The sequence below is a fragment of the Anopheles stephensi genome, chromosome 3, assembly GCF_013141755.1.
Source record: "Anopheles stephensi strain Indian chromosome 3, UCI_ANSTEP_V1.0, whole genome shotgun sequence".
NCBI classification, from domain to species: domain Eukaryota; kingdom Metazoa; phylum Arthropoda; class Insecta; order Diptera; family Culicidae; genus Anopheles; species Anopheles stephensi.
The window spans coordinates 14,591,687-14,611,310 of NC_050203.1; the positions used below are offsets into that span (position 1 = coordinate 14,591,687).

Here is a 19,624-nt window from a genome sequence, read left to right on the forward strand (position 1 = left end):
GCATCAAAGCGGGCTGCAAATGAATGATGAATTCCGCAAGCGATACACGTGTTATTATTAGGCTGGTAACAATGGGGCGTGCTTAGGTACAGTATATTATGCTAATAAATCACTCCACCGCCTCTGCTCAACCTCCTCGTTCAGCTTGGACACGATCATTAAAGTTACATAAGCCCCAGACTAATGCGCCATTCCGCCATCACCGTTAGCAACAACAAAAAAATCCTTACTGTAAGATAATCCTAGAGTATGAAATTTTATTTTTCTCAAGTTTTATTACTTTCCTACGCTATCGTCACCGTAACGGTGCTGCGTATCAAGTGGTGGTAGGATCAGTGTTTTGCCTCCGATTCTCCGATACGTTTGAAATCGTGTCATTCTCCAGCGCTTCCGGATGGCTCGACTCAAACTCGTCTAGACGCTGCCTTATCCAGCTGGTGTACTTGGCAACATTAAGCAACCCCGTGAGCGTGTTGACTCCACACTGATAGTATCCCTTCGGTGCGATACCGAACGTGGTCATCCCCCGGAGATAGAATCGATCCTCACGCTCTACGTAGAAACCGCTGCCTCCACTGCCACTGCACACTGGCGTTACTGGAGTGAGTGAACAGTGAAGTTAAAATGGTGCCTTCCGAATCTCCCTTTTCAGTTCTCACTTACCAGCACAAAAGAACTCATTGTGCTCGAACAACTTGCCAGTGAATACTTCCATGCAGCGGCTCTGGCGCAGCACCACAGTGACAGCATTTTGAAGCACACTCGTGTACACATTGTGTGGTCCAATGCCCCACCCAACACTAGTCCCGTGCGTGCCCTCTAGATCGTCTCCAGCGTCCTGTGCCGTCCCTTCCGGCCAGAGACAGATGGGACGTGCTAGCGTTCCAAGCACAATTGCATCCTGCAACTGCAGTAACGCTATATCGTCATTAAAATCAGGTGCCCGATAATTGGGATGAATGATCAGTGACTCCACGCGACAGTAGTTGACGGTATCCTGGTGCGTTAGATCGGTAACACCGTAACGCACCGATAGGATCTCGCTACGGTGGGGCTTAACGCAGTGTGCCGAACCGATCACGTGTCTGCTGGTTACGATCGTGCCACCGCAGAAGTACAAACTTTCGTTGTTCTCCGCCCGATACAGACCTACGTGAAATGGCCACCCATCCGTTGCATTGCGTAGCCCACATTCCAGTGAATTCTTATTGCCACCGTCCTGCTCACGCTGTGGTACGGCAGTCTGCAAAACAGTGAGACCGATCACAAGACGTACACTGACACTCACCATCACTGGTGTGACGTTCGGTGTTCGTTCGGTGGCTTCACAACTTATGGCAATCAGCAGCTGGTTTGTGCTGACGAGGAACAAACTTGAACCAAATCAGCCCCCAACAACAAAAAAAAATGCAAGCGGAAGATCTTTCCGTAACTGTTTCTAATTCTTTAAATTGTCCTCAGCACCTTGCGCGAAGGTTTGCAGCGAACACCGAACACCGACAACGGGTGGATTTTCACCTTGTGATTGTGGCGGGCATGTCGCTTGCCCGACGACACGTTGATAATCTAGCTCAAGCACACCACGAAAGCAGTCATTAAAAAGACATTACTGTTTATCGCACCTTTTTATTCTCGCCATTTGTTGCTGCACTGTTTGTGACGGTGATTCGCTCGGCGTGTGTGTATCCTTCCGTTTTCGTTCCACAAAGCTTCGACCACAAGTGAGGGATCATAACAAGTGCGCGGTGACTTCGGTCGGACGCTCTTTGTTCCAGCTTCGGACGCTAACCAGTTTCCCACCTTCGCACAGCTCGGTCATCGTTATAAAATGCCCCGCGCCAGCACATGCTTCCGGAATGTGCCGTGGAAGCTTCGGAGCTTCGTGCGCCAGTGAACGCATCAGAAAATCAACAAGGGTAGCGCGAGAGAGAGAGGGAGAGCAAAAAAAAAAACACCCCTTAATATATCTCAACCCCCCCCCCCCCACATACGCTTGGGTGTGTTCATTTTGTAAGAGTCATCACACTTCTCTGACCACCGATTAACGCCACGCCGGTGGTTGACGGTTTCAACGAGCACAATCGCTCCATATTTACCACGACAGAAGCAGCAGCAGCAGCAGCAGGAGCAGATTGCCGCTGCTCCATTGTCATTTCGCGTGACGTTTGGATGACATCCGTTTAGTGTGCGGTGATAGGGGCGGTGTTCGGTACCGGGAGATTTTCTGAGTACTCATCAAACTAATCTGTGAGTTTTCAATAGATGATGTAATATCGCATATGAGTAACGAGACATTTTTATTGACGAGGAATGAATAGGTAAGTGAATTTGACAAATTCGTATTTGTGGTTTACACAGTCATTTTTTTGAAGATCAATGAAGATCAAAGGTTAATTATGTTGTAAGAGCTATATCAGCTTTATGGAAAGATGTTAATGATAATGATCACATTATCCAAATTGTTTCATTTGCTAGGTTTTGTATCACTTTTAGGTAAAGGCTTTATGGACCAGTCTCACAGTCTCATATCTTTTATGTTGGTTAAATTACTAATTTGGCAGCACATGATGGACTCAAAAACAACTAGGCTAATAAATTTATTATTTGTATAAATTTAATCATTAGGCTGATAATAATTTAAACCATGTTTACACATGTGCTCCTGTTTTTCGTCTATCTTGGTCTCCTTACTCTACCAATTATTATTTCTATGCTTGATGCTTTCTATTCGGATTGAAATTGATCCAACAGCGACGAAATACAGACTTTTCACGCAAGTTTTAATTGACTCAACCGCTGTTCAACACTCCATGAAGACGAAAAGAATTTCCTCCTATTAATTATGAAGAGCTCGTACAGTTGTTGTATCAACATGATCAATCTCAGCATCAGGGAAAATAAACTTCTGTAAATTTTTCATAGCTCTTATTTTGACTAAAATTAGCAAGATGACTTTTACCGTATTGATAAATGTATGAATACTTTAATCTTACATGGGTTTGATCTGTAATACCTGGCTCTCTTGATATGGTTGTATCTGTCGCGAGGAAAACAATTGATTTAAACTTCCAGACTCGTTCTATCCATTTTACGTCTCTTATGATAAAGTTAATGTTTAAGATAGTTATATATCTTCTTTGAATTTCAATCGCTAGACTATGACGACTAACTGATAGATATAATCAATAATATCGCTTATTACATTATGGAACAGTTAAATACGCCCAAAGGAATGCAATTTATTTAGAAATGCACATGCAATTTTTTTCGTTCAGCTACAACAGGCCAAAACATACAACCCCATTTGCAGATCTCGATATATATCTCGATAAAGTTAATTAAAGAAATTTTAAAAGTATATTATGGCTGCTAAGCTTATCATTAAAATCCGTATTTCGAAGTCATGTTTGAAGCATTATTTTTTTGCCTAATATATGTATTATATCAAAGAATTGACTACTTTTCAACTTTCATTAATGAAAAAGTAAACAACCCTAAAAGAAACTCCAATAGAAAGGTTCAATAACTGCCCAAAAAAGCTAGCCAAAAACGAACGAGTTCCATCAAATCACAATCATCCTCACGAGCCTCCGACTACTGCCACTACACTTTGCAAAGCCTACTGCCGTGCTGCTGGCAGCTGCGTGCCACCAGCACATATTTTATTTCACTGCTTTCCACATAAAATCCGCACATTTGACCATTTGCCCATTTCAAAGGTTTTTGGGGTTGGCCCCAGCCTATCAGCGCCAACTCACATCCCACAGACACATCCCTACGCTACGGTACCGAGTTGTGGCTCTTCTTTTATTTCTGTTTGCGGCAAAATACACTTCGAAACTACCTCATTACGGTCATTATCGTAATCGGAGCGTTTTTGTTGAAATGCTTAAGATGAGATAACGATAGCACACGCTGCTACTGCTGCTGCTGCTGCTGTATCGTTTTCCTTTGCACAATCGGCGGTGATGATGATAGGTAGGTAGGGTCGCAACAATCATGCTGCGAAATGCGTGATGCCGACTGTTCTGTCTCGCTCTTTCTCTTCATGGGCTTTTTTTATGATTGCTACTGCAACATTTCATTGTGCACCATTAAAACATCTTCATAATGCAATACAATTTATGGCGAGGGAAAAGGGAAAGATTTATGGCGCCGACGATTAGCATTCGTTTACAGTCATCATCACGAATTATGGACAATGAGATTTGATTGGTGCGTTGGATAAACATTTTAAAACAACACCATACTTTTACGACGACAAAGACAAAGGTAGTTAAATTAAAAATTCTCATATCAGCTACTTAAGCAGTGGGATTATGCTCGATAGAACCCACGAAAGCAAAAAGTTTCTTCCCGGATGCAAATTTAAAGACGTACGCCATTGAACGTTCTGTTGGCTGATCGGCTTCTTTCTACTATGCAGGATAAGAACACACACACACACTCTCCAAGATTGAACACACCGGAAAACGACAGGCCCTTCGATGTGCAGGGCATCGATTTTAGTTTAATTGAAATTTGTACCCATTCATCACCGCTAAATCCCTTCAAAATCTATTTCGGAAATTGCATCTAACCGGAATCCGGGTGAGACCTTGAGCAAAAACCTCGGTCTAAAACCCGGCAAGCGGTTGATCCTTCCTCACCGTTAAAAACCGGCACACAAGATGTATCATGGCGGGTGTAGAATGGGGTAAGGATGCGCTGCAATTGAGGTCCACCGCACGTGCCATCGAACGCCGTACACAAAATTTATGGTTTTTGCAAGTTTCCAATTTCCGAAAAATAAAATATTCACTTTGCAGTAGCAGGCAGCACTCCACGCGCACTGTGTCCACTCGGTAGGGCTCCGAGATGCTTCCGAAGTTAATGGGAAAGATTTAAAAGTTTGAAAGTTTCACTTCGACTTTTGCGGAAAGTATGTTTATTTCCCTTTCCGTGGCACATAATTCCATGCGATCTGTGAAGTTTGGGGTTTTGTGAATTTATAAAAAGGGGGGTGATTTTCGTTGGGATAGGAAATAAGTTAATTTTCATTGGAATGTGCTTCGTGAAAAGTGGATTGAACGATACTTTTTTTCGGGAAAGGAAATAAAATGATTATATTGTTCCAAGAATAAGACGCGTACTAGATGAAGGAACGGCATTTTTTTATTTAATTCAATAAGTAATTCATTTAATTCATTAAATAGCTGGTAGGATAAGAAATTGAGAAAACTTTTCAGAGGTTGGGAAAATGTTGAGCATTGCAGAATTGAGCCGCTTAAGGAGAATTATGCGCACATATGGTCTTCACAATATGATTTAGATTTCACGTCTCTTTGAATTCCAGCAGTTCTAGTTTTTTAACAGGGACCTCAAGCATGCATCGAGTTATTTATTTATTATCTGGAAATAGGAATTAACTGTGAGAATCATAAAGCCGATTTAGAAGAAGATCATCAAACATGCGCAACTGCGGTTTTATGAAAAATTGATATGTGTTTTGTATGAATAATCCGACAGCAGCTCAACTATATCGCCTTAAATATCCTGTCACGAATGTTCTATTGATAACTTTTACCTCTTACTGTAGATTTCCTGGAAAGTTAACAAGCTATGCAATAGGGGATATTTCAACAGGACCTGACTAACGATCAGTGGGATATAAGCGAAAGCAGATGCTGTCCGAAATCTCTGAATAGCTTCACAAGCTAGTAAACGCAGGCGACAGTTAAAGGATTTCATTGAATTCCTGAGAAAAGTTCTACAGATTAATGCATACTCTGATCATTTTCCGGACCGTCTCCCCGTACGCAGGGCTGGCTACCTTGCTACGGATAAACTCAGAAAGAAAACCAGAAATGACAGCCCGATACCTTTCGAAATTTTAGTGTCACCAGAGAAGAAGAAGACCACGATGAACTCCTGCATAAGCTGTGTAGAATACTTGATATATCCAGATGTAGATATGTAGACCAGAAGACTGTGTTGGTTGAGTCATACGATGCTTTAAGCTCGATCCTCAATCTTCTTCTACTTCGGTGTCAATAAAACCTCGAGAGGTCTCGGCCTGCCATTTCTGGCTTTCTGTGACTGGATTTTACCCAAAGCAAGCTAGTTAGCCCTGCGTACGGGGTGGCGGTCCGAATGGGATTTAAACCCCGTTCCTGCCGAATGAAGACCGGCCACCGCCCCATCCTCAATAGCAAGCAAAAACTCCATCGTTTTAGTGAGTTAATTACATGAGGCAGCCTTCCTCAAATTTTGTCTCAATTCGTCTTCGAAACGATTCTACTGGCTCACTAACTTACAATAAAGCATGAAAGTGATTAAGTCATTTTCTCTCCCTCGAAGAATGTACAACAATGCGCTCTACCACATTAAAATACATTGTAAAACAATTGACAATTACTTTAAATTAGCTCATCTTTTCAGAGTTTCGCTCAAAACTCAACCAAACAAATAGGAAACATCTCTATTTGATGAACCACACCTCATCATCAACATTAATTTGGTTGTGACGAACGTACAGTCGAACCCAAAAGTAAGAGTACCAGATAATTGAGGTACTTAATCTAATAAAAATAACGAATCTTGTTCGTTTCGGGCTTGCTCTTCGGAAAAAAAAACACGGACCGGTCACTTGAGATATTTTGTTGGGTTGGTGTTGGGAAGCTTTCGAGAGAGTGTCCTATCCTAGCCCTACACCAAACCAGAGTGCTTTTGCTGCAGTTTTTTCTATCCTCTGTATCTCTGTCTCTCTCTCTGTTTTATTTCGAGCTGTTCACTATTTTATTTACACAAGGACAAAATGGTTAACACTGACCACCATCGCTCGGTGCAAATGGGTACGTTCCGGCCAGTGTCAGGAAAGAAACACTACGGCAAAGGCTCGCTGGCACCATCTTTGTGTGGTGTTGTCGAATAAAAAATAAAGAAAAAAACGGTGAAAGCGAAAAACCTTCAGCACAATAGAGGCTAATGAATAAATTAGCCTAACAAGGGCCAATGCGATGTACACCCCTGCCGATGTGCCTGTTATGACGTTACGATTCTGGTTTTTTCTTCTCCATTTCCTATACGCCTGCCAATCGGTTACACCGGAGACATTGTTGGTCAGCAGGGAGTAGAGGGATGCCTAAAGAAAAGGCGGAAAACTGCTTTCAATTACATTATTAGCATTCTGGGCGCATATTGGAACGTGTCGAATTTGTGGGTAAATTTAAGCAAATTGCTCCCAGTGTCTTGGTTAAGCAGATTTTGGTGAACCGATAGCATCGAGCGTTTGCCTAGCAGTAAATAAGTATTTTTATTATTGAGACATTTATATTAAGCAAGCGAGATCAGACGAAGTTATTTAATAAAAAAGGTGAAAATTTGAAGCAAGTACAATCGACAAGGACTCTGGTCGCTCTCTATCTCTTACCATTATTAACAGATACTTCCCCTAAATATCATACAACTTTTCTTCCTCACCCTCTTGCGCACATTAGTTTTAATGTTTGGACGGCAACAAAACCAGTCCGCATGCCCAACCGCAACCAGTCAAGGGCACGCGAATAAAGCAAACATTAGCCAACTACAAAAATTCAACCAAAACACAAGCCAAAACAGAACCCGGTCCGGGTTGCCGTTAGCTAATTGGCTGCCACTTTGGGTCAACTCGCAAAAGGGTAACTGCTGTTTCGGTGCTGGGTACATTTGAAAGCACCCCTCTTTTCCCTTCTCCCCCTTCAGACCCCTTCTTCATTCGCGTTGAAATGTTGGTCTGCTGAGCTACGCCAGCGAACCAGCGGCGTTGGGAATGTAAATTGATTAGCGCTAATGGTGGGTCTGCGCGAAATGTGAATACCACCACAAACCGCATCTTGGCACACAAAGTAGAGAAAAAATACACACACACACACACACACACACACAGAAAAGGACAAACACAACGGGAAATGGGCGCTATCTCTCGGGTTTTTTGTTGTTGCGTTTGCACGTGCTTTACTGACGGTCCCTTGACACGAAAGCTTGTAATACGCGGCGATTGCGAAAGCCGTTCGCGAGCCGCTCAAATGCCTCGAAAGCCCGTTAAACGTGAAAGCCCAAGAAGGGGCCCCAAGATTAGGGGTGGTGGCGGGGGAGTGAAAGAATGGGAAGCAGTAGGATTTTCCCTGCTCTGGACATCGTTTTTTCGCAACATCGTTTTGCAGATGATTGGTGAACAGATTGAAACGATTACCCGCAGGCAATCTGTTTGGTTGAATGTAAATTATGATCGGCATTGATTGTGCCGGGGTGAGTTGTTTCGCTCTTTTATTCTCTCTCTCTCTGTCTCGCTCTCTTGTTGCCATGGAAAGGCGTGGAAAGGAAACAAGCGGGTCAGGAAAATTACTGGTTGAGCTGACAGCGAGTATTGAATTTCCGGGGTACAAACAACCATAATGCGGACAACGCTTTCAACCATATTTCTTGGTTGGAATCAATTGCGGCGGATAGCGCCGTTTGCTGTTCAAATATCTTGTGGTGAATTCATATCAATAGTAAGAAAATATAGCTGATGAATGAAAGATTGTCCTGATTAAGTTTGACAGTTTGATGGCATTATCTGCGTCTTTACCATTACCTTTTTATTACGCTACAGAAGGCTCTATCAAAGCACAAATTTTAAGATTCATTCGAATCATCATATATTCGGCAGCAAATTTTAAAACTTATTTGTCTATGATTAGTTCTAACATGGTATTGAGAGAGAATGCATGATCAAACATTTGAGTTGAGTTCTTGAGAACATGAAGCAACCTAATAAATGATTTTACATTTTCAGTAGATCCTACATAACATATACACTTACCTGGAACACAAGGTCAAGAATTCCGAGAGAATACATTGTTATATGTTTGCAATAACAAATGGAAACCTCAACAGAGTAAGTAGTTTTTATAGAATTTTCGGTAAAAGTTCCTCCTAGTTTGCTTCTCTTTTCCGAAAAAGTGCACTGGGGTTTCCCGTAGAATCGAACTACTTTGTACTCTTTGAAATAACTCTACGAGGTAGTTGGACTGCTGGCATGGTCTTTTATTTTGTGTAGACTTTTCTAGGAAAACTAAAAGAGCCTTAAGTTTCCTGGTTCACTAGTTGACTCGTGTTTGAACAACATTCTCCAAACAGTAAACCTTTTTTTATTTAATTTTCTGTTTACTTTTTGAAGTACTTGTTGACTTATCAATTCCTTTGAAAATAAATATAAACTATTACATGAAATGAATACTTCACTTATCCAAACCAGTTCTCAGATTCTTCTCTACCAGCTTCCATATCAGCTAGTCTTGTGTCAAGGCCCGTTGGACTAGCACATTGGAACAAGCTCCTTGGCTCCTTGGACTAGGCCTCTAGGAGAAACATCCATGGAATAGGCCACTTAGAATAGACCTGTAAGACTAGGTATCTTGGGTTAAACTCCTTAGAGGCTTTAGGGGAGGGGTTAAACCTCTTGGACTAGGCTTCTTGGAACATGCCCCTTGGACAATGCCCCTTCACTAGGCCCCTTAGACAAGGTCTCTTGGAAATGGTCCCTTGGACAAGACCCATTGGAATAGACTCCGTGCCTCCATTTGGAGCAGGCATATTGGACTAGGTTCTTTAAGCTAAGCCTCTTCCAATATGGCCCTTTGACTAGACCCTTTGGAGCAGGCTTCTTGAAATAGGTTCTTTGAACTAGACCTAGTAACTCCCTTATACTAGGCCGCATGTAATAGGCACCTGAGACAAGACCCTTTGAAGCACGCCTTTTCCAAGGGGCCTAGTCTAACAGGCCTAATCCAAGGGGCAAATTCCAAAAGGCCTAGTTTAAAGCAGCCCTATTCTCTGTCTCATCCATATTGAAATGGTGAGTGTAAATGGAGGGTTCGTTTTGTCATTGAAATATGTGTTGAGTTCGAGAAGAGTGCGAGACTACCATTTTGAATAAGAAAAGCGCACTCAGAATCCTCAAGTTATTGAGAGCTGTCTCCCGGTAGCTCTCTAGCTCACTACCCAACACGCTCAGCTTTTTTCACTCGCATCCATAAGGCTGGTAGGTTAACGCAGATTCCTCACATCATTAAATTTTCCACTCAATCCACCGTTACTAGGAAACCCCCCAACGACTGCCGGCTCCAAACTTCCTACCAGCAGAGAAAGTCAAGAGGTGTGATTGGAAGGTAGATACCCTCCCCCATAAGGCGGTAAAACTATCCCCATTTTCACTAAACTTAAGCCCAATGAAGACAAAAACAGGCTCCGGGCTTTCGCAACATATGACATATCACCTGCCAGGATGGAAGAGCTTCAGGAGAGGGCCCGGAATGTCACAGACCGTAAAAGAGGATTAATTGAAATTTCATCGTAAAGGTATGTTTCCAGGTCGTAAAATCTGGAAAACCGTGTGCATATGAAGATACAAAAATCCATCCCTTTCTCAAGTCCTGAAACCAGGAAGATGTAAATTTGTCTTCACTTGCCTTCTTTTACGGCCGCCTTGAACAACCGAGTAAATGTGTAACATAAATTAAATTAAAGGGTTTTTGGGAGGAAAACACTTACCGCAAAGCAGTTTGTGGTCAGCTGGTGATGGTTTACGGGACGAGATGAAGTCTTCTAAATGATGACCTTCTGAAAGGACGCTTCGCACAGCAAAACGCAAGCGTGTGGAAAGAGACTCTTTTTCCTTTAACTGAAAACTTAAGCTTAAAAACGTGATAGTTCTTTCCAACTAGCTGCCATCAGACGCAAATACACACACACACACACACGCCCAAAGAAATGTGTCCACCTTATCGTCTCACATTTCACATGCGCCATGAAGTGTTTCAACTTTTCTGTCCCTGATCCCGGGGTGATGTTGCTTCCGAGCAGGCTGACATTCTTTCCATCACGATTTCTTACCATTACCGGAAAGTTATATTTATATGTGTGTGTGTGAGAGAGTGCGTTTCACTCAACCGTAACGAGCTGCTGACGAACGTCTTGCTGGTTTTGGAAAAGTTTGCCGAAGCCGGGCGGTGGCACATGGCAGCCAACTTGTAAATTCAAATTATCTGCCCGTCGTAATAGAATCATTTATGCTAAATATTTCTTCATTTCCGGTGCCTGATACTACCGAGTAGCAGCAGTGAAGGTCTGAACTCTGCCGACTGTTGGCATCTGTAAGTTGGCTGGGGAAGGCTAAAGCCCCACCAATAGAACCGAGAACCGGGGACCGGATGTTGATGGTTGATGCCGGATTTTCGGGACCCAAACTCTCCCCGGGAAACAAACTACTCCGCTCGATGCTGGCGGAGCACAGGCGAGAGCTAATATATTGCCAGAGGTTTTTGATACTTCCTTTGCCGTTTGCATAAAAGGTGAATAAATAAGCAGCATACGTGTGCCTTCACACGTACGGTAGCAATTGGGAATTCGGAAGGGCAAAAGGAAGGCACACAATTCGCACAACACAATCACACAATTGGGTTGCGAGCAGAAAACCATTTGTCTTCATTGCGATTGTGCATGCGCTCGTGGACTACTCCATTTGCAACTTTCCGGAAACTCGCCCACTCCTGTGAGTTTCGGAGTGTGCGGATATGCAACAGCAACACGTTTTCAATCCACCCCAAACCCTTGGAATCCTGGAAGAGAGGTTTGGGGTTAAGTCCCGTGATAGCGTTAGCGAGACACACACACAGCCATACAGGCAGCACTTTTCCACCCTGGCTCGATTCTTGTGCTAATTTTTGTATGCACTTCAGCGTTCACCGGTTGACATGCGGCACGAGGTACGAATACGGGGAGCAGTTGCACACTAACTGTGTCATTGAGAAGTTGTCTGAAGAAATGCTTCAGACTGGTGTTGTTAGCCTTGGGTGCATTGTCGCTGGGTGCCGTCAAGTGAAGCAATGGGTAAACTTTTTCCAACCGTCACAACCGGGCTGCACGGTGAATCCTTAGGATAAAGCGCTGGAGAACCGCGACTTAAGATTTGGCGTGGAGGCGTCTAGCGCACACAGCACTATACTCTCCCAACGAGCTGTTGGAAGCTCGAGCTGCAACACGGGACGCCACCAGCAGCAAGATAGCAGAAAGTGCGACCGAAAATCTGACCACCATTACACCGAAGTAACAGTGCCTAGGTGCTGCAGATACGCTCCGTACGCTGTGGAGAAACAAACACAAGGAGTGGCTTAATATTGCCGAGAGTGTTTCACCGAACTGCACCTCGCCGCCACCGTTTCAGCTAACCACAACAGACCAGAAATTGGCTTCCGTGCAACATGTCGGCTTCCTCGTCGGGAAACCCCCATCGTCTTGGCCCTGCTGATTCTTCAAGCAACTTCCAAGACAAAGATGCTCGCCCCACGCGCTACGCAAAAGCAATCGTGCATCGTGCTCGAAACTCGACGGTACGGTACATGTTGTTCCCGCTTGCACTGTGTTTAATGTAGCTCTGCATATTTAATGGGGCCTGCTGGCCTGCTGATTCCGAACGCTTCCAACCTAGCGCGGTTTCGTGTTTATGCCACGTGCGTTTTGCCGGTCACTTTGCCTGGTTTGATCTTTCCATGTAATTTCAGGAGGTTAAATATTGAATTTCTAAGTTTGTGTTGTTGTGCTGGATTAGTTTTAGTTGCGGGAAGGCAAAACTCCAGGCAGGCAAGGACAAACGTTTGAGGGCGTTTGATAGGATAGGGGTGTTAAATATTCACCGGGTGTTCCGGTTGGTCATCCTGCTCGAGGACGGCAAGGATGGAACTGTCCTTTTCGGTTCAATATTGACACTTTTGTGGGTGAGCTAGGCCTCAGTTGCTTGTCATAATTTGTGATTAAACATTGCATCCCATTGTTGCTTGGTTGTCAGTAATACAATGTTATATGATCATTGGGAGAATGTCCAGCAGTAGATCGGCGTTCGGGATTCGACTGATGCACTCTGGTCAAATTTTCTGGATAAAGTCCTCAGACCTGAGCCCTTTTGAATTAATTTGTTCCTGGTGAAGTTAAAATAGATTCTAACAGAACATCCAACAACACTAAAGAAGAATAACTAACAACAATAATATCCTTCCCAAGGACACGATTTCCAAGACACGATTGCTGCTAGTTCCAGAGCCGGACCGATGCCATTATGAATATCGACGACGGACATTTTGAATAATTTCAATGAAGAGCATGGTAAGCTACTCTTTCTTTATAAGATTTATTCCTTTTTCTCTTTTTTTGTCTTTTTCGTAGCCCTTGAACACCCTGTGCCTGATGTAAATAATAGGGTGTAATGAAATTGCCTAACTTTAGGCGCATTATCAACCAATGAGGAATAATGCAATTTCATTCGGCTTAGATATATTCAAGCAACTACATTCTTACCCTCCATTGCTCGGTAGTGTGTTCCTTATCAGCCTTAACAACCGACTCCCATAAGAGTAAGTAGCAACAAGCCTTCTGGTATCTCCTTCAACAACGTGTATGCCTATCGTATCCAATCAACAGTTGACCAGTTAGTGTTTAGTGATACGAGCCGCTCTAGCTCTAACTCCCAAATCGTCTTTCCGTCCTTTTATGGCACATTAAATATCAATCGCCTGACCGTCCGTACGCCTGTCTGTCTGTTTGCTTGTGGACTCTACATCGAAACGAGTTCTTCGAGAGGCCACCACAACGAGAAGATGGTGTTTACTGTCTGTTACTTTTTGTCCTTTCTCTTCCTGCTTCACGAAAGTAAAAGAAAGCAACAACTGATTATAACAATCACGGTCTGAATCTTCTTTTGCTGTTTCCAAAGCCCACCAAAGACAACATTCAAAGGTCAAACCACTATTTCTCTACCAGACGTTCGAGACGGTCTGCGCTAATCTCTAGTGAATCATATTTTTACATAAAACTTTATCAACATCTTTAACCATTATCATCCTAATCGCAGTGCCGTGTGCCTCTGACGTTGGACGTAAAACTGTCGGAAATAGTTAGCCGAGTTTGGCAAGCACCCCAACCGATTATCCGGGTACTCGTACTTCCGATTGACGCACATATTGCTCGTTGCTGATTGCTTCCTATCCGTTTTTTTGTGAGCTCAGTCTAGCGTTCTTCTCAGAGCCCCATTCTTTGGCAGGAAATGATGATTGTACTGTCTGTCTGCCCGGGAAAAGATCGATCGAATAAGTGCACATTTAGGATTGCAATGTCACCAGAATCGAGGGTCGTATCCTGGTTCTTATCCTTGTTTGAGGGAAAAGTAAAAAAAGAGGACCTTCCTTCCAGGGTTGCTGGATTTATTTTTCATCCTTTTGGGGTTTGTGTTTGCAGTTTGATCCTTTTTCGTCCTCGAAAGACGGTTCAGCTGGAAGGAAAGATGGCACAAAAGGAATTGAAGCTCAGCGGTAGGAGAAGAACTGCTGTTGCTTCCCCTTCAATATGTTCGATTTATGATCTCATATCCGTGGAAGGCGAGACGACCCCGAGACCCTAGCAAAGCCTGTTGAAAAGCTAAAAACCAATCGAATGTGACCAACATTCGGGTATGATTGACACGGTGGTCGAGTATTGCCAAACACGGCTGTTCATATTTAATGAAGGTTACCCTTGGTGTCCGGCTGATTGTATCTACACGATTTGTTCCAATTCTCAGGACAAACCGGTTGGTCCTTTTCGCTTTGTCTCACGATCGATCGGGAGTAATAAGTTTCCAAAAAAAAAAACGATCTCTGCTGCGATGGTTCCGGTTGAGCCTTCCTCTTGCAGGAAGCATGCGTTGGGGGAACATCGAGCGCAAAAGTTATCATATTGACGCTCTCGGTGGCTCGGCCCCAAAAATTTACTGCCAGCGAATTTTCCCACAAAAGGGCAGGGAATATTAATGAGGATAAATTTGCCCGCCGATAAGTTCGTTAAAGCTTCCACCGACCGGGCAGACCGGGAACTGTGGCGCTCGATTGGACCGGAAGTTGCTTGCTCGTTTGCACCAACACACACACTCATACATTTTCACATTGGCCATTTGCCAAGCATTTTGCCCGTACCGTTCAAGCGCAAGAAATCGTTTGCGAAATGGGTGGCAAAGAAAATAAGGGATGAAAGGGACAGAAAAGCGAAGGATGGCAAACAAAAAGGAACGCACACACTCCCCGAGAGCGAATTTGTACTGCAATTTATCATATAAATTAAACTTTTTCCATGAATCATTAAACTAATTTCTCATTCCCGATACGATAATGCAAATTTTTGCTGTCCCGTTCGTGCCACCGTGCACCGCTGCTGCTTCGACGATACGGGGTTGAAAAGATGCCCGATTCGAGTGTCGTTATGGGTAATGCTGCTTCGAGGTGTTGGGGTGTGTTACTTGGCAGATTGCAGCAGCAGCAGCAGATGCACCACATTCACCGGAATCAGTGTCAAACGGGATTTTCTTGGCGGGAGAAGGCTAGCAGGTACGAGTTTCCAATGAAGCGGATGGCCTTTTTTATTGTACATTTTGTTTCGTTTACTGCAGCTCTTTTTTTTCTCGTTGGGCGGAAAGCTATGGGGAACTATTTTCGCATTACAAGTAAATAGCTTGATGCTACTGTTTAATGAACGCTGTTGCGCTGTGGCTGTTGATAGCTACATGGTAATAGTTGCCGTGGTACATTTTTGAAGCAATTTGTATTCCAGGGAGACCAATTGGTCGACTATGTGGGGTTTTAAATTCATTGCTCATGGAAATAAATCATTTTGGGAGAGGTATAAAAAACCCTTCGGTTTTCCTCATTAGAAAGTGCAGATCGTTCCTTAATGTATGAGCGCCTAAAAGTATGCAAAATAGAAATTTTTGAAAATGTTAGGAAAATATCAGAATTTAAAGAGCAAATATCCTTCCTCATAACACTTTATGCAGCTATATGGAATGAATAAACATTCATCCAGTTATGATTTCATTCCAGTTTTTAAAGTGGAGCCTTTGTTTAATTTTCTTGTTACCTTGTGTTGAGGATGAGTTTAGAAAGATGTCTGTTTAATGGCATTTTACCGTCAACCGCGAATCTGTATTAAATTTTCATAAAAGTTACACCATCATACAGCTAGGAAATGTATCTTATTAACAATGTTGTGATTGAAGATATCTCGTCCTTTCTGGTCAAAATTTCCTTGAAAGCAACCGCAACTGTCTCTCTAAACACAATACATTTTTTTTTATTAAAATAGTCTAAACTACTATAAGCTATAACTATAAGCTACTTTTATCATGGATTCGAGACAATTTTTTATAATGTGGAAGGCATTTTAATCCATCAGTGTTAGATTCAATCAGTCAGGGATTGCTATCTGATGCAGCAGTCGCCTGCTGATTGCTGCTAGTAATAGGCTACTGCTCGCGCCGAAATGTAGGCAATGTTAAACTACCTTCTCCTTGGATAAAGAAATAAAGAAACGGAATTTAGTTCAACAGTAATGAATGGAAGAAAATAGTTTTTGTTGATCTAATGATCGTATTTAATTAATTTGAAGATATTTAAAAAGCTTTATTTGATCGTGTGTCCCTTAGAAGATTTCATTAAAATGGCTTTATTATTTATTTTTGAACCTAGCAAATCACAATGTCATTTGAAGATGTCTTAGGAGAATTAATATAATTTCCACTGAAAATATAAATAGTTATAATGAAAATTGTGTATTTTTTTCTGCTTCATTAAAAAATCAAATGTAAGTGACTAATTGTACATTCTGGGAAAACTTCTGTTTTACTGTTTGGTATTTAATTTAATTTCATTTAACCATTTTAGCACAACAAACAAGCATTATCAGCCTCCAGAAAGATTCCAGTGGATTGATTAAGTGTGAACATTTAATTGAAATCCTTTGATTTTGCACAACACGGCACTATGAATATAGCCTTACTGTTCGCAGAATTTCACACAAATATTAAAAATAGACGTACGTTAATCATTCAATGGCAAGTGATTCCAAGAACTATTAAGGTACGACAATTCTAGTTGGAATGTAAATATCAAATGTAGGACAACAATCGATTCCCCCACCATGAAGCTTTCCCTTAAAAACTACTGTTTTAGTCCTTTCGAACGACACTCGAACATGCAGCATGTAGAAGAGCGTTCTCGTCAAACAGCTCGTCTTCGCGTCCGTTTGCGTCGTTCGTTCCACTGCAACTGTTACAATCGTTGCAGCTTACTACATCACTCGGCTGCAGGCATCGATGCATTTGCCTTGCCAGTATTTTCACACCTGCTAGCAGCAGCAGCAGCAGCAGCAGCAGCAGTGGAAACCACTCGACAATTTTCACTTTTCTCGTTATCAGTTCGATATCAAAACTTTGCCCACTAACGATCCTCATTTCTTTTTCCGGCGAGGCGATTTTTTTCCGGCGTCGTCGTCCTCTTTCTCGCCCCGTTTTTGCGTTCCAAAGTTTTGCAATCCCAGTTGAGAAGCTACCCTCGAATCGTTCAAATCATTTCAGCGAACCGGACGATAACTTTTACTTCTTGGACAATTCATCGTGCTGCGCGAGAGATAGAAAGAGAGAGAGAGAGAGAGAGAGAGAGAGAGAGATCGCGTACATTCTTATAAAAATGGTGAAATACATACAGACCAGGACGGTACAGGGCGCTGCAATTGCACAGACCGTGGTGCATATCGAAGACAGAAGGCACATACACACAGACAGCAGAAGCAAAGTTTAAAATGGATTCAAAATGTCAATCTAGCCGGTAACGTTAAGACTTCGGGATAAAATGCAACGAGCACCCGTTTGCCACGGAATAGTTCGGTGGAAGCGTTTTCCGCTGGGTAGTAGGACTTTTTTGTCCGTTTCTTGGTGTGCGTGTGTGTGTGTGTTTCCTCTTCAGTTTTTGTTTCCTTTTGCATTCAAACGTGAAAAGCATAAGAAAGCAAACAGCAAGGCCAACATTCCCGTTTGCAATTCCTGCGCTTCCATTTCCGCCATTTCGCTTTGCTATTTGACAAACTGTGACCCGTCGGCTGTGTACGCCCACTGTTTGCCTAAAGAATCAACTTTTGAAGCACGTTTTGCAGGAAGCTTTTCTTTGAGTTTTGTGTGCGATTTTTTTGTTTCGTTTGGTCCATTTGGGTTTTTGTTGGTTTAAGGCGGGAAACATTATTTTAATGTTTGTTACAATGGAGTTTTTTCGTTCGCTAATTGTTCGCTGAATTACTTTAAAATTATAATAAAACCATTGAAAATTCTATTACATATAATTAGTGATTTTTTCAGCAGTTCTACATTGATGTTGAATCCATTCAAGCTTTTAATCATTTAGAAGCTAATTACTGTAATGTTTTATATTAACTCTTCAGCGAAACATCTTCCCCATGACAAAAACCCTCGACCAACCGATAGCGTAACAAACAAAACAAGCAAGCAAAGAAAGGGCACTAAGCAAAGCCCTCCAAGTGCCAAGCGGTGGGTGATTTTAATTTGGAAACTTTCGGAAAATTTATTATGCAGATAATGAATAAATCAACCTCCGGGGCGTTGACTAATTCAGCCAAACTTTCGCACAAAATGTTAACCCCCTGTCCGTGTGCACGGTTGTTATTTGTATTGGGTGTGTTTTTTTGTTTTGCTTTTCCCTTTTCCCTCTGCATCCGTACCTCGGCCACTGTCTGGAAAAGGTGCTAAGGGTTCCCACTAATTGGGAAAAAAGGGATGAGCAGCCTGAAAAGGTGGTGATGTTACGGATTAAGGGGTTTTTTCGGATGCGTTAGACACTCTCTCGCTCTCGTGCAGCCTCTCCTTTGCTTTTGCTTTCTTTTCCATTTTCTTAGGGAATTATTTAATCATCAGTTTTTGAGGGTACCGGCACGTCAAGTTCAATTAGTGTTTTCCTTGCTTTGCTGAAGTGTTTTGTGCTGTGGTGCTTGGCAGCGGGGTTTGAATTTGTGCACTTCATACTACAATTTGTTAGCCGTTTGCCTAATTTATCTTGCGACTTATGATTTTGGCTTTTGTGATTTTTGTGAAGCTACTTTCTATCTTCCTAGGTCGATTTTCCCTTTTGAAAAGTTAGCAGAAGTATGTACAGCAAACCGATCCATTTCTCAACCCCGTAACAGGGAATGTAAAATACACAGCAGCCATTTGCTCGGTGTACCTCGTTTTCGGCGAAGGATGATGATGGATCCAGTGCTTCCGGAAGTTCCTTTTCATCCTTCCAGCAAAGAAAGGTATTTCCTGCGAGAAAAATCCTTTCCTTTCCAGCTTACTACCCTTGCTTCCATCTTCTAGCACAATCAATTCACTATTGATTTCTGCGAACAGTCTTCGAGGTCAAGAGCAAACCGGGTAAGCAGCTTTTACGAAGCAAAAGCGTTGAGCTGCTTTTTTGCCGTTAAGAAGCATGTCAACGTCAGCAACAAATTGATACACTCTTCCTGCTAGTATGGATGCATTCACTGCCAGGGTTGGTGAAACGACGCATCGGTTGCAGTTTTGGAGGGCTCAAATCTGGCGGTTCAAAGATTGACGGGAAACTTTCGTGACGGTAATCATTTATATCCGACAGTCAATTCGCGCCAATCGCCAAGTACACGCCCGACTCTTTGCTGATTGATTTGCTGGATCGATCGTTCGCTTTAGTGATGGAAGGGTGCAGCGCAGTAAGTGCAGCAACAATGTTGGTTTTTTAGG

General features: G+C 42.7%; 1 protein-coding gene across 1 annotated transcript; it reads right to left on the reverse strand.

Moving 5' to 3' along the window:
* Nucleotides 1-235: 235 nt before the first annotated feature.
* Nucleotides 236-1,834, reverse strand: LOC118514393 (clotting factor C-like). Its single transcript, XM_036061274.1, has 2 exons — nt 664-1,834; nt 236-597 (listed from the first exon to the last, which is right to left on the reverse strand). Exons 1-2 carry the CDS (start codon nt 1,289-1,291, stop codon nt 317-319), a joined length of 909 nt encoding a protein of 302 aa, XP_035917167.1. The 5' UTR covers nt 1,292-1,834; the 3' UTR covers nt 236-316.
* Nucleotides 1,835-19,624: the final 17,790 nt, after the last annotated feature.

Bases quoted from the DNA above. Each gene is read 5' to 3' on its own strand.
- LOC118514393 (XM_036061274.1), bottom strand. From the start codon at position 1,291: ATGGTGAGTGTCAGTGTACGTCTTGTGATCGGTCTCACTGTTTTGCAG. The intron at 598-663 runs GTAAGTGAGAAC...CACTCACTCCAG, and splicing joins CAATGAGTTCTTTTGTGCTG to TAACGCCAGTGTGCAGTGGC.